Source organism: Talpa occidentalis, unplaced genomic scaffold (genome assembly GCF_014898055.3).
Source record: "Talpa occidentalis isolate TD23 unplaced genomic scaffold, MPIMG_talOcc4v2.1 talOcc4.9, whole genome shotgun sequence".
NCBI lineage: Eukaryota > Metazoa > Chordata > Mammalia > Eulipotyphla > Talpidae > Talpa > Talpa occidentalis.
In genome coordinates, this window is record NW_023605305.1 from 78,638,627 (window position 1) to 78,650,433 (window position 11,807).

Here is an 11,807-nt window from a genome sequence, read left to right on the forward strand (position 1 = left end):
GCGGGTGAGACAGAAGAGGTCTGCTGCGCCATGTGAGTAGCTCCCTGGCCAGCCAGAGATCCAATTCATGCTGCAGTGTCTGGTGACAGCTTGATAGCACTGTCTTTAACCCCTGGGCCACCAGGGAGGCCCCACATGTGGATTCTCAATGATGAACATTAGAAACATATAATTTTAATACAATTGAATACAATTTCAAAAAGAATTAAAAAAACAGTAAAAACCAAAAAACTGAATCAGAGTATTTTGATTCAAAATGTAAAAGCTACAACAGGGTATTAGTGGTTTAAGTTTGTTTCCTGCCAGTGAAACAAACACCCTTTCTTTGTAGTGTCTACTTTCTATGAAGTAGTCAGATATAGTAATAATAAACACATGGGGCCTTTCTCATGGTGCAGGAGTTAAGTCTCAGCACTATCAAGCTATCACCAGCCACTGCAGTGTGAGTTTGATCCCTAGCCAGGGAGGTGACCCACATGGCACAGCAGACCTCTCCTCTCGCCCGCTGCTCCTCTCAGCAGTGTATTTCAGTAGAATCTGCCTGTTCTGCTCCCCATTCTCTCTCCGGTAAATCCTATCACCCACTGTACCTCTGGCCTACACCTCAGTTCTCGTATGCATAAATAAATAAAAATAAATCTTAAAAAAAATAAAAAGAGGGCCTCCCTGGTGGCGCAGGCGGTTGAACGCAGCTCTGTGAAGCTGTCCGCAGCCTCTGCAGTGCCGGTTTGATCCCCGTGTGCCACGAAGCAATACACATGGTGCGGCAGACCTTTCCTGTCTCGCCCCTCGCTCCCCTCAGCAGTGTATTTCAGTTAGTCTACCTGTTCTGTTCCCCACTCTGTCTCTGGTGAATCCTCTCACCCCCACACCTCTGGCCTGTACCCCAGCTCTTGTATGCATAAATAAATAAATCTTAAAAAATAAGTTTGTTTCCTGCCAACTCCTCATCCCCCATTAGCTCCCCAACCAAGGATCCCTCACTCCAGGTTTCTTCTGTATCATGCATAGAGGCTTTTAGTAGAGGGGGAAAGGAAAAATGAGTGCATTGGAGAAGTGGGGTGGGACGGTAGGAATGTGGCCTGCAGTGGGACTGGGAGGCCAGGCTGCAGCTTGGAGTCCAGTGAAGTGGGAGGGCCTGACTGGTGCTCAGCGATGGGGTCAGTCCAGGGGCACCAAAGCCTGATCTAGATTCCTCACAATGGCAGGAAGTTCTAAAGGAACAGAGAACAGGAGGGCTCATGTCCTTGTCCTCACCCTCTCCCTCCTCAATGAGTCAGAGGAGCCAGTCCCTAGAGGCCCCCAGGCTCCTCCTAATTGCAGAGTTCCCATTTCCCTCCACCTGGACCAGCATTTCTGCACCAGGGTGGGGCACAGCAGAGCCCAGGCAGTACCTGCTGGGGCCCAGACTGTTTTGCATGGAGGAAGGAGGAAGGACGGTGAAGACTTACAGGAAGATAATAGTCATGGGCAGGGAGGACCCTCGCCCAATGCCCTGTTGCTGACGGATTCCACAGCCGTCACCACCACTGAAACTAGACAGGAGGGTGATTGGTTGTCCCATGTGGCCCTGATGCTGCAAGGTCAACTTCAAGTGTCAGGGCAGGGTTAGATCCCTGTCACCCTCACCAGCCCGTGACAGTGCTGAGCCCACCCCTCACCTTCTCTGTGAACCTCATCTGTCACCATAGGACACCAGCCACATCTCCCTCGGGGCTCCCAGGAGGACCCCACGTGAAGATGACAGTGAGGTGACCCTCAATCCTCCCTGCACTGGGAGTTCCCAGAGGACAGAAACTGCTGCAAACCAAAAGGTTAGTTGAGGGCTCAAGGTTTGAACCAGCATTGTCCAGGACCCTAGCCCACCTGGTTGGCTGCCAGCTGTATAAACATGGGAGTTTGTTTGACCTCTCAGCACCTCCATACCCCTGAATGAGGGAGATAGATGCAACTCATAGAGCAGGGAGGATTGAGGAGGAGGCAGGACAAAAGGTGTCCTGTCTGACACACTCAGGGCTCTCCCGGACAGGGGGCTGTGGTTGATTAGCCCAGTGAGGGGCAGGACTGGGGGAGTGAAAGAACGCCCGCCCCACTGCACCTCCCTGAGGCCACACTTCCATCCTCCCTGACCCCAGACACCCAGTCTTCCCTGCCCTCCTCCCTGCCCTGGGTGACACATCCAGGGTCGCCCACTGCAGATCACTTGGGAAGGACAAGGCTCAGGGGAGGACTCTTGAGAGCTGCAACACCACAGGCCTGGAATTGTGTGGGAAAAGCTGACACTCCCTTCTAGGTGTGTCCCCACCCTGTGGGGCAATGCAGGAAGCAGACAGCATCCCTGCCCCAGGGCTCCCAGCCCCTGGGAAGAGCCAGTCTGAGCATTATAAAGGGCCCAGGCTCTGCCCAGCTGCACATCTCACTGCACGTTCCCTGCCACAGCTGCTTCTTCCTCAGCTCTGGTGAGTCTGCGCTGCCTCTGTCTTTTCTAGCGGGAGGGCCAGGCCCAGCAGCTCTGCTGCCTTAGGAGCTGGGACAGCAGCCACAGGACAGGGTCTGGAGCCTGGTCCCTCACAGGCCTGCCCCTTCAGGTTGCTGACTTTCACCCCAGCTGAGGTCCTCACCAGATGACTGGACCAGGGACACCCATTACTCCTTTTGGCTCCTCTGACAACTCTGGGCCAGTCTTCCCCAGTCGGGTAGCCTGGCAGGTCTCCAGAATCAGGCCAGGGCTGGTTTCTCTGCTCACACTCGCCAGCACCCCCACAGGATCCTTCAGGAGCACCACAGCCTAGTGCAAGCACAGGGGCTTCCTGGTCCTGGTGGGGCCCGGCCCAGGCCTGTCCCCACCAGAAGCCCCGGGGACGCAGAACCAGCATGGCAAGGACACTGAGGGGTCTGGTGCCTTTAATCCTGACATTGAAGCTGAAGGGGAAGGAGTCAATGTCTTGAAATGTGGGGATTCCTGATGCTGTCTCTCTCAGGGTCCTACCTCAGGAGTTGCCCTTTCAGGGATGCTGCCCCTATCTCTGTATCTGCATCCTCTCAGCCCTGCCCCCAGTGGACTCTGCTGTTCTCCCTCAGCCTCTCTGCACCCTGGCCTGAGTGACAGGGGCTCAACCTGGACCCCTCACTGCCCCTCTGAGCTTCTGAACCCAGCAACACAGGGACATGTGCTTCTCCTCCTCCGAATCCACGCTCCTCAGCACTCTGGTCCTAACTAGAGACACTGCTGTGGGGGAGGATTAAAAGGTCCTTGTCTCTCTGCAGCTTTTGTGACAGACACCATGGGCAGCACTCCAGCTGAGAAGGCCATCCTGGGCACCATCGACGTGTTTCACAAATACAGTGGAGAAGAGGACACAATTGACGAGTCAGGCCTGAAGAAGTTGATGAAGGAGAATTTCCCCACCTTCCTGGCTGCCTGTGTGAGTCGGGGTCTGCTTCTTAATGTTGCTGGGGTCCTGCTCTGGCTGAGGACACACTGGCTGTGTGTGACCTTGCACAATCACTTTCATTCTCTGATGCTCCAGTTTTTTCTCTGCAAAAGCACCTAGAATGACTCTCTATCCCAGGTTATTATCAGGCTGCAGAGAGATGATTTATGTGGCCAAGGGTGAAAAAGTATGGAGAGGTGTCAGCAGAGGTTATGGCCAGCACAGTGAACAGGTTCCCTGTCCCCAGTCCCAGGCCCTCCTCAGCCTGACCTCCAGAGGCCCCATCCATGTCCCCAGAGCACTAGAAATCCCATTGCTGAGAGAGCTAGACACGCCTCTGTCCATGTCCATACTCACCCACAGCCTGATTTCTTCTGACCATCAACTGTCCTGAACTGCTCAGCAGAGGGACACTGAGGGGCTGCTAGTGACACAAACACCAGGGAAGCAAGAAGGGGCAACTGAGGGCCAGTAGGACTTGGCAGGAGCCAGAGAAGATGGAGTGAAGGGGTGAAAGGTTAGGATGAAGATGCCCAGTGATAGGCCCATTTGAGTCCAGGGATAAATTCAGCAGGTGTCGGCTTAAAGGAATGGGCAGGTGCTGGGCACATGACCACCCACAGCACATCTGGCAGTGGAGTTCCAGTCAGAGCCCACTCACCACCCGAGGGCTCCCGTTCCCACTGACATTTCTGCCAAGCATCCTCCCTCAAGGCCTGTGAGTAACATGATGTCCTCCGTCCTCAGTCACACTGGCCATACCAGTGCAGGTGGCTGTTGCTGCCTCCTCCTTTCTGCTGCCCACCGTAGCTCCATTGAGACTGACTCTCTCTTGTTTTATGTCTCTCCCCACAGGACAAAAAGGGCACTGATTACCTGGCCAGTGTCTTTGTGAAAAAGGACAAAAATAAAGACAACAAGATCGACTTCTCTGAGTTTCTATCCTTGTTGGGGGACTTAACCACAGACTACCACAAACAGAGCCATGGAGGTGAACCCTGCTCAGGGGGGAACCAGTGACCCCACCTCATCCAGACCTCCAGAGACCTCCCAAAACAATAAAGTGTCTCTTCTCACTAGAAACTTGTGTTATTTCCTCTTTGTGTGTGTGTTTCTTAGAACAGAAAATTGCTGGTTTACTGCTTCATTGTTTCCCCACTAGATGCAGAGCTCCTTCCCAGCAAATGTTTATTCTCAGAGTGTGCCCACCAGGGCCTGAAACTTGATTAGATTTCAGGCCCTAAGATTCATGTGCTCCCGACATCAGAAAGCGGGAGTTCTGACCAGTTGGGTAAGGAGCAAGCTAGAATTTTCACTGGAGCCTGCCAGCGGCCACATGGCACTAGTTGTTTACTCTTTTCTCTCATGAGTGGGAAGGGCAGCTGGGCTGACCAGCCCTCTGCACTGTGACCAGGGCCCGGAAGCGGAGTCCTTGCTCCTGTGTTGTGTCTCTGTGTTTGGATCAACGTGGGCAGACATTATCTTTGGTCTTTCAAATATGGTTTGCTCAATTGCATGCATCTAGCTGGACACTGGGGATGCAAAGGTAAATGAATCAGTCCTTACCGCACACTTGAAATTCGGTACAAGTCTGATGGAGTCAGGTCCATACTCCTGGGTTGGTGGTTGTGGAGAGAGGGTGGCATTTATGCACCAGGGGGAGGGGCAGTCGGTTGCCAGCTCTTCTGAGTCAGGAACTGTGCTCATCAGTGAGGTTGTGGAAATAAAGATGATGGATGGCTGCCCCTCCCCAGAAAACATCCATTTCAAAACGCTCCACTGGGGGCTGCTAACTCTTCCCTTCTAAGCCCTCAGGCCTGGGGGCAGAATCAGTATTTGTCTCCACTCCAGTGCCATTCAGACTATTTCCCAATTGTTCCTCATGCTCTCACCCCTTCCCCCATCCTCAGCGCTCTTGTCTTTCTACCCTCTGTTTCTCTTCCTTTCTAATTACATTCTTCTGGTGCCTGGAGGGATTTGACATTGGCCTGCATTTGCTCCTTTACTGGGAGACATATATGGAGTGACTTCACAGTCTTAGACTGAATTTCCTGGAAGTGGAGATGAAGATGGGGATACTTGGGCAAAGGATTTATTGAGGAAGAGCTGTCAGGAGAAGTGGACAGGAAGTGAAGGGAAGAGCACAGGCCAGGGGAAGAAGTGGGGCAAAGATGGGAGCTTAGCTTCAGCCTGATTCCATTCTGCAGCCAGAATGGAGCCATTAGAGTTGTCCCACCTTGAGGCAAAGAAGCCCACATTTTTATGTCCCTATATCTGATACCGGAATTGCCAGGCCTAGTCTCCCAGCCAGGAACGGATCCCAGGCTGCAGGGGCAGCGCTGAGTCCCAGCCGCTAGACCCCCACGGGTTGGTGTCTCACTAAGCCGCAGCAGGAACTTTGCAGACTCTCAAGCAAGCAAGCGAGAAGAGGCCGGTTTGTTTAGAGAAAGAAAAAGTTTATTGAGGAGAAAAAGAGCAGAAATAAAGTGGGACTCCCAGGCCAGGGAACCAGGCCTGGGAGGGGCAAGGAAGCCAAAGTGGAGTCGTGTCTCAGGGAATATAGACCTTCTTTCCCTCATTATTCTAAAGCTGCCCCAGTCTCTTTGTGATTGGTTAGTTCTCAGCTGTTTCACTTAATTTGCTACTGAGTGGGGGATCTTCACATTCCTTATCTAACAGCTTTCTCTTTCCCCATTTGTTACTTCTTTATCTTTATGGCCCAGTCCTCGGATGAGCATCTCTGCATTGAAGTTAAACAGCTGCCCTTCTAAGTTGTCCATAAATTAAACCACTCCCCATTTCTCCAATCTCTGCCTCCCTTTATCACCTGAAGGAAACCAAGGCCAGCGTTAACAATGTTGTCCATGATCCTGAGATGTTTGTTTTTCCAGGTGGAATTAGTTACATTCCTCTTGCTGCCCTTATTTCTGAAGCCTTCCTCAACTCTCTGAGGTCCCCTCCTGTAGTGTCCCTAAAACTGCCTAATTCCTAGCTTGCCCTGTGTCTCATATCCATAGGCCCCACCTCCACCCGCAGCCCTTGGGGGGCATAGCTTTCTGGGCATTTGTGATTTTCAGGCCTGAGCAAGAGCAATTCTTAGAAGGGTTGCAGGTAGCACTGATGGAGTTGGGAGACAGGCACACCGACTGGACAGGAGGGGCTGTCACAGCATCAACCTTAGTCCACCTCTGTACCCACAAAGATCATTTGGTTCTCATGTCAAGTTCATGCCAGGCAGGGAGAGAGAAGGTTTTTGCAATGTTTATGAGAGGAGGGTTCGTGGGCTACTGTCATCCACACTGCTGCAGTTGTTTTTGAGGTCACAATGGATACTCATCCTCTTCTTCCTCTACTACGTTTCTAGATTTCATTTCTATTGGTCTAGGTGACTTGCCATCATTCCTGGGGGATGTGGGCTGCTCTTGATTCCCATGCACTTATTGAGTCATGGTTGCTATATTTACCCATTTAGAGTTAAAACAGGACATAGGAATAACAATGCACAGCCCAGTGGATATCCTGAGCGCCAAAATATCCTCCTGGTCCTGTTAGGTAGCAGCAGTTTCAAAGGATGATTGTGGTCAATGACCCTTCCAATGAAGTTTTTTCTTTTTTGCCCGCTGGCAAGTTCAGAGTGGCCAGGCAGAAGTAAATGGCTGCAGGGTCCTTTGGGAAAAAGACTGGGGGAATCTCTACTATACACACTTTTTGTGTGTTGCAGGGTCTTTTTTTAATTTTTTTTAAATGGCCCTGGGAAAGAGGATGAGGTCCCCTCTCTTTGTTACTTCTTTCTACATGTTCAAGCCATACTCTTAAGAAAGTTCTACCTAAGCTCTATCTGAAATCTCCCAGGTACAGTTTAAATTATCTTTTGTTTTGTCCTCAGTGAATAGGAGACTCTGGTTGTCATCCTTTGAGAATATTCCTTCAGGGACTCATTATTATTATTGTTATTTTTTAAAATAAGATTTATGCATACAAGAGCTGGGGTCTAGGCCAGAGGTGCGGGGGGTGAGAGGATTCACCAGAGACAGAGTGGGGAGCAGAATAGGTGGATCTACTGAAATACACTGTTAAGGGGAGCAGTGGGTGGCAAGACAGGAGAGGTCTGCTGCATCGTATGTGGGTAGCTTCCCTGGCCAGGGATGGAACTCATGCTGCAGCTGCTGGTGATAACTTGATAGCATGGAGACTTTAACCCCTGTGCCACTAGGGAAGCCTGACTCATTATTATTAACTTGGGCTTTTGCTTCTATTACAGGGCAGGAAGGGGGCACCCCAGAACCCCCAAAGCTGCCTGCCCTAAATAGTTTCTGCCATCCGTCATATCAACACAAAACATATTAGACTTTAATGAAAAGGAACTTTAATACAATTAGTAAATAATACAGGAAAGGCAAAGAATATAGTTTCTAAATCAAGCCCCAATGCCTGCCACAAGTCTAAAGCATCTTCCAGTGGGGACCCACAGAATAGGATGAGAAACAGGCAGACAAGTCTGGAAGGAAAAGAGCAAAATCAAAATCAAGACAAAACTTGCCATTGTCACCTCCTCACGGGTCTCTCACCCACATCTGTGTCACCCAGTCCACGAACAAAAGGCAAGTGCAGCTTCTTCACGCGTCTCTCGGCTCCATGTGCCTCCTCCAGGTCTCCTCCTGGCTCTCCATCCTGCTTCCTTCCTTCCTCAGTCTCCTCTCCAGCTTCTTCTTCTCCCTGTTCATCTCCACCCTCCTTTTGGGTGGGACAGGAAACCTGGAACCTCCCTCTTTCCCAGGGAACACCCTGTTACACTTCCAGATTCTGAGGAAAACTCTGGTTTTGTACTACCAATTACTTGGACCTGACTGGTTCTCCAGTAGGGGGCTGTGGAGCCCTGTGGACTTAGAAGAATTGGCGCCTGCCAAACCAAGAATGGATGAGCAGAAGGCTGAGACCAGCCATCACTGAAAATGTTCCATCCCTTACCCAGTTCCCACACCTGAGCCAGATTTGACCTAGAACCCACCAACTGAAAGTGACCTGGCCCCCAAAAGACCCTAAAACAACAATGACCAAAAAAAAAAAAAAAAAAAAAGAAACAAGAGGGGAGGCATTTGGGGAGTAATCCGAGCATGGATAAGGCCCTTCAGAAACACAGGTGTTAGAAGATAGAGTCAGTCTCAGAGACGAGCTGGATAGAAAGTGGGCCACCCATCAGAAAGTCCTTAGGAACACTGAATGTGCCCTGTGTTTCTGAAGGGCCTTATCCATGCTCGGATTACTCCCCAAATGCCTCCCCTCTTGTTTTTTTTTTTTTTTTTGGGGGTCATTGTTGTTTCAGGGTCTTTTTGGGGCCAGGTCACTTTCAGTTGGTGGGTTCTAGGTCAAATCTGGCTCAGGTGTGGGAACTGGGCAAGGGATGGAACATTTTCAGTGATGGCTGGTCTCAGCCTTCTGCTCATCCATTCTTGGTTTCTTTTGATTGTATGTATTAAGCACCCTTATTGACTACTTCAGAATTAGAGGGAGCACAGTCCACAAGTCTGCCCTCACTGCTCTCACCAATTGTAAGTCCAAGGGGTTCCAAGATCAGCCCAAGTTTTGATAATTCACTGGAAAGACTCACAGAACTCACTGAAAGCTGTTGTACTTGTGGTTATGGTTTATTACAGAGAAAGGACACAGATTAAAATCGGTCCAGTGGAAAGAGACATATGTGGCAAGGTTAGAAAAGTTCTAAGTGTGAAGTTTCCAGTTGTCCTCTCCATATGGAGTCACAGACTTGCTGGTCACCTGGCAATGGTGTGCAACCATGCATTTGGTAGCACAACAGGACAATGCATTGGGATAGCACACCAGATCGATGCACTTGGACAGCATACCTGGACAATGCACTTGGACAGTACAGGTAGACAATGCACTTTGCTTGCTAAGGAAGCTCACCTGAGCCTTGGTGTTTAGAGTTTTCATTGGGACTTTGGGCTCTGCAGTCCAAGTGACTGAGCTCAGCCTCTCACCCCTCCAGAGGGCAAGCTGCTACCATATGGCTCAGAGCCCCCACAGTCAATATTATTGTTAGACTCTAGAATGGTTCCAAAGGACCCAGGTAAAGAAGGGCACTCTTATCAGGTATGCTATTCCAAGGGATTAGAGATTACTTCCAGAAGCCAAGGACAAAGGCAGAATTTCAATTTGGGCAAGAATAAATTTTTAAAATTTTTTAAAAAAGATTTATTTATTTATTTATACAAGCACTGGGTATAGTTAGAAGTGCGGGAGGGTGAGAGAATTTACCAGAGCCAGCGCGGGGAACAGAACAGGCAGACTGAGGAAATACACTGCTGAGGGTGCAACAGGAGAGGTCTGCCACGCCATGTGGGATTCTCACCAGCCGGCTGGGATCGAACCCGCACTGCAAAGGCTGCAGACAGCCTCACAGCGCGGCGCTTAACCTGCTGTGCCACCAGGGAGGCATATATATATATATATATATATATACATATTTATATACATATAAAAACATATATTTTTATAATATATTTTATAATATAATATAATTATATTATATATTTTATAATATAATATAATTTTATATATTTTTAATGAAGAAACACGGTCAAAGTTGTGCCTGCTGCTGACATATGGTTGATTAGGAGTGATTTGCCTAATTCTCATTTCAATGTTACTGCTACCTCCTCAGTGGCCTCTGTCTTGCTCGTCCCCTCCTGCTGCCTACCTGACCTGGCTCCGGTAGGCAGCTACCTTTTGGCTACCGGAAGGACTGCTACCTTCTGAGGTGCTCTAGCCCCTGTATGTCCTGTGAACTCATAAACATTTTGTGCAGTGAATTCTTTTCTCCCTTTAGCAGATGAACTGTACCAATGGCTGTGAGAGTCTCATCCTGGGTCACCCAGACTAGAATTTCATGCTCTTGATTCATGGGCTGGTGTGGGGGCCTGGCTTACCCGTTCTCATCACATCCCTTGCAGTTCACAGAAGCACAGCATGGGTGCCCACTTCATACCAGGCAGGGCTCCTGGTGCTGATGGCTCAGATATAAACAAGAATGAATGTGAACTTCTGGGACATTCACTGACTAAATGTGCATAGATAATGAGTGATGGAATGCCCATACCAAGCCAAAACTCTTGTGACTTTGAGTCAGGAGGACTTCACTGTGGAGGTGACTTTTGAGTTATGTCTTTAAGAAGGAGTAAGATTTTTTCTAAGCAGAGAAGAGGGAAATGAGAATTCTCAGTGCAGGGACCCATGAGGGCAAATATGTGAAGTCACAGGGGGGCAAGGCATGATAGGAGACCGCTGGGTTTCAGGGCGATTGGAAGGAGAGGGAGTGAGAGGCTGAAGAGACTCAGAAAGGCCAGCCAGCATCCTGCTTTCACCCCTTTAAGGCCGCTACAGTGTCTGGTTGGTGCCCAGGTGGAGTCCAGTTGGTGCTCAACAGTGAACCAGAGAGCCTGGCCCTACCGCCCCCCACTCCCCCCCAGCTCAGCATCCAAACCAGTGGTTCTCAGACAGTTTTGTTTCCTGTGTTAATTCACCTATGGAGTTTGTTAAAATGTAGGTTCCTGAGCCTCACCCTAAGACTTGCAATGATTAAATCTTAGGTGGGGCCAGTGGATTTTCCCAAACAGCCTCACCTCTCCTGCAAATTATGCAAATTAAACGGAGCCACCACCTGCTAGCACAATAGGACTAATCCTCAAGCCCCTCCTCACCAGGAGAAAGTTATCTGGCAGTGACTGCTGCTTAGTTTCCTTCTGGTACTCTCAGGGGATATTAGGAAACTCTGCATCTCTGAGACTGGCAAGGGGGTTCACCCCATCTGCTGAGGATAAAACCATTTTCTGGGCTATGCCAACCATCCTGGGGAAAGGTAGTACAAGTAATGCATCATTCAATATACTTTCTTGGGTATAAATAGAATAATAATAGCAAATACACATAGAGTATGCGCCGAAGTGCTGTAGATAAGCAGAATCCTTCTATCATCACAGTAACCCAGGCGGTATATGCAGCTATTGTCACCCCTTGTGCTGTCCCTGCAAGTGGGTGGGCAGGGACAGCACTCCTGTTGGAGACAAGTTCCACTCCTGTGGGGCTCTGAGCACCAGCAGTAAGGATGCTCAACTGGAAGGGTTGGGATACCTGTGCCTCACTCCTGGTCTGTGACGGGCAGAGCCAACCGGCACTTGCACTGCTCCTTGTTCCTTCAGCTATTAAAGGAGGCAAATAAAGCACCTTTATAGGTTTCCAGGAGGTCTGGCAAGTAAATGTGGTTTTCCTTAGAAAGCACTAGCACTCTCTCTCTGGTGAATCCTCTCTCTCTTGTATGCATAAAAATAAATCTTAAAAAAAGAGAAAGCACCAGAG

At 49.7% G+C, this 11,807-nt stretch overlaps 1 protein-coding gene across 1 annotated transcript; it reads left to right on the plus strand.

Moving 5' to 3' along the window:
* The first annotated feature begins 2,335 nt into the window (after positions 1–2,335).
* On the plus strand, positions 2,336–4,505 carry S100A7 (S100 calcium binding protein A7). Its single transcript, XM_037500197.2, has 3 exons — positions 2,336–2,459; positions 3,268–3,425; positions 4,290–4,505. The coding sequence occupies exons 2-3, from the start codon at positions 3,285–3,287 to the stop codon at positions 4,452–4,454; spliced, it is 306 nt and encodes a 101-aa protein (XP_037356094.1). The 5' UTR covers positions 2,336–2,459; positions 3,268–3,284; the 3' UTR covers positions 4,455–4,505.
* The last annotated feature ends 7,302 nt before the right edge of the window (positions 4,506–11,807 follow it).

Bases quoted from the DNA above. Each gene is read 5' to 3' on its own strand.
- S100A7 (XM_037500197.2), top strand. From the start codon at position 3,285: ATGGGCAGCACTCCAGCTGAGAAGGCCATCCTGGGCACCATCGACGTG. The intron at 3,426-4,289 runs GTGAGTCGGGGT...CTCTCCCCACAG, and splicing joins CCACCTTCCTGGCTGCCTGT to GACAAAAAGGGCACTGATTA.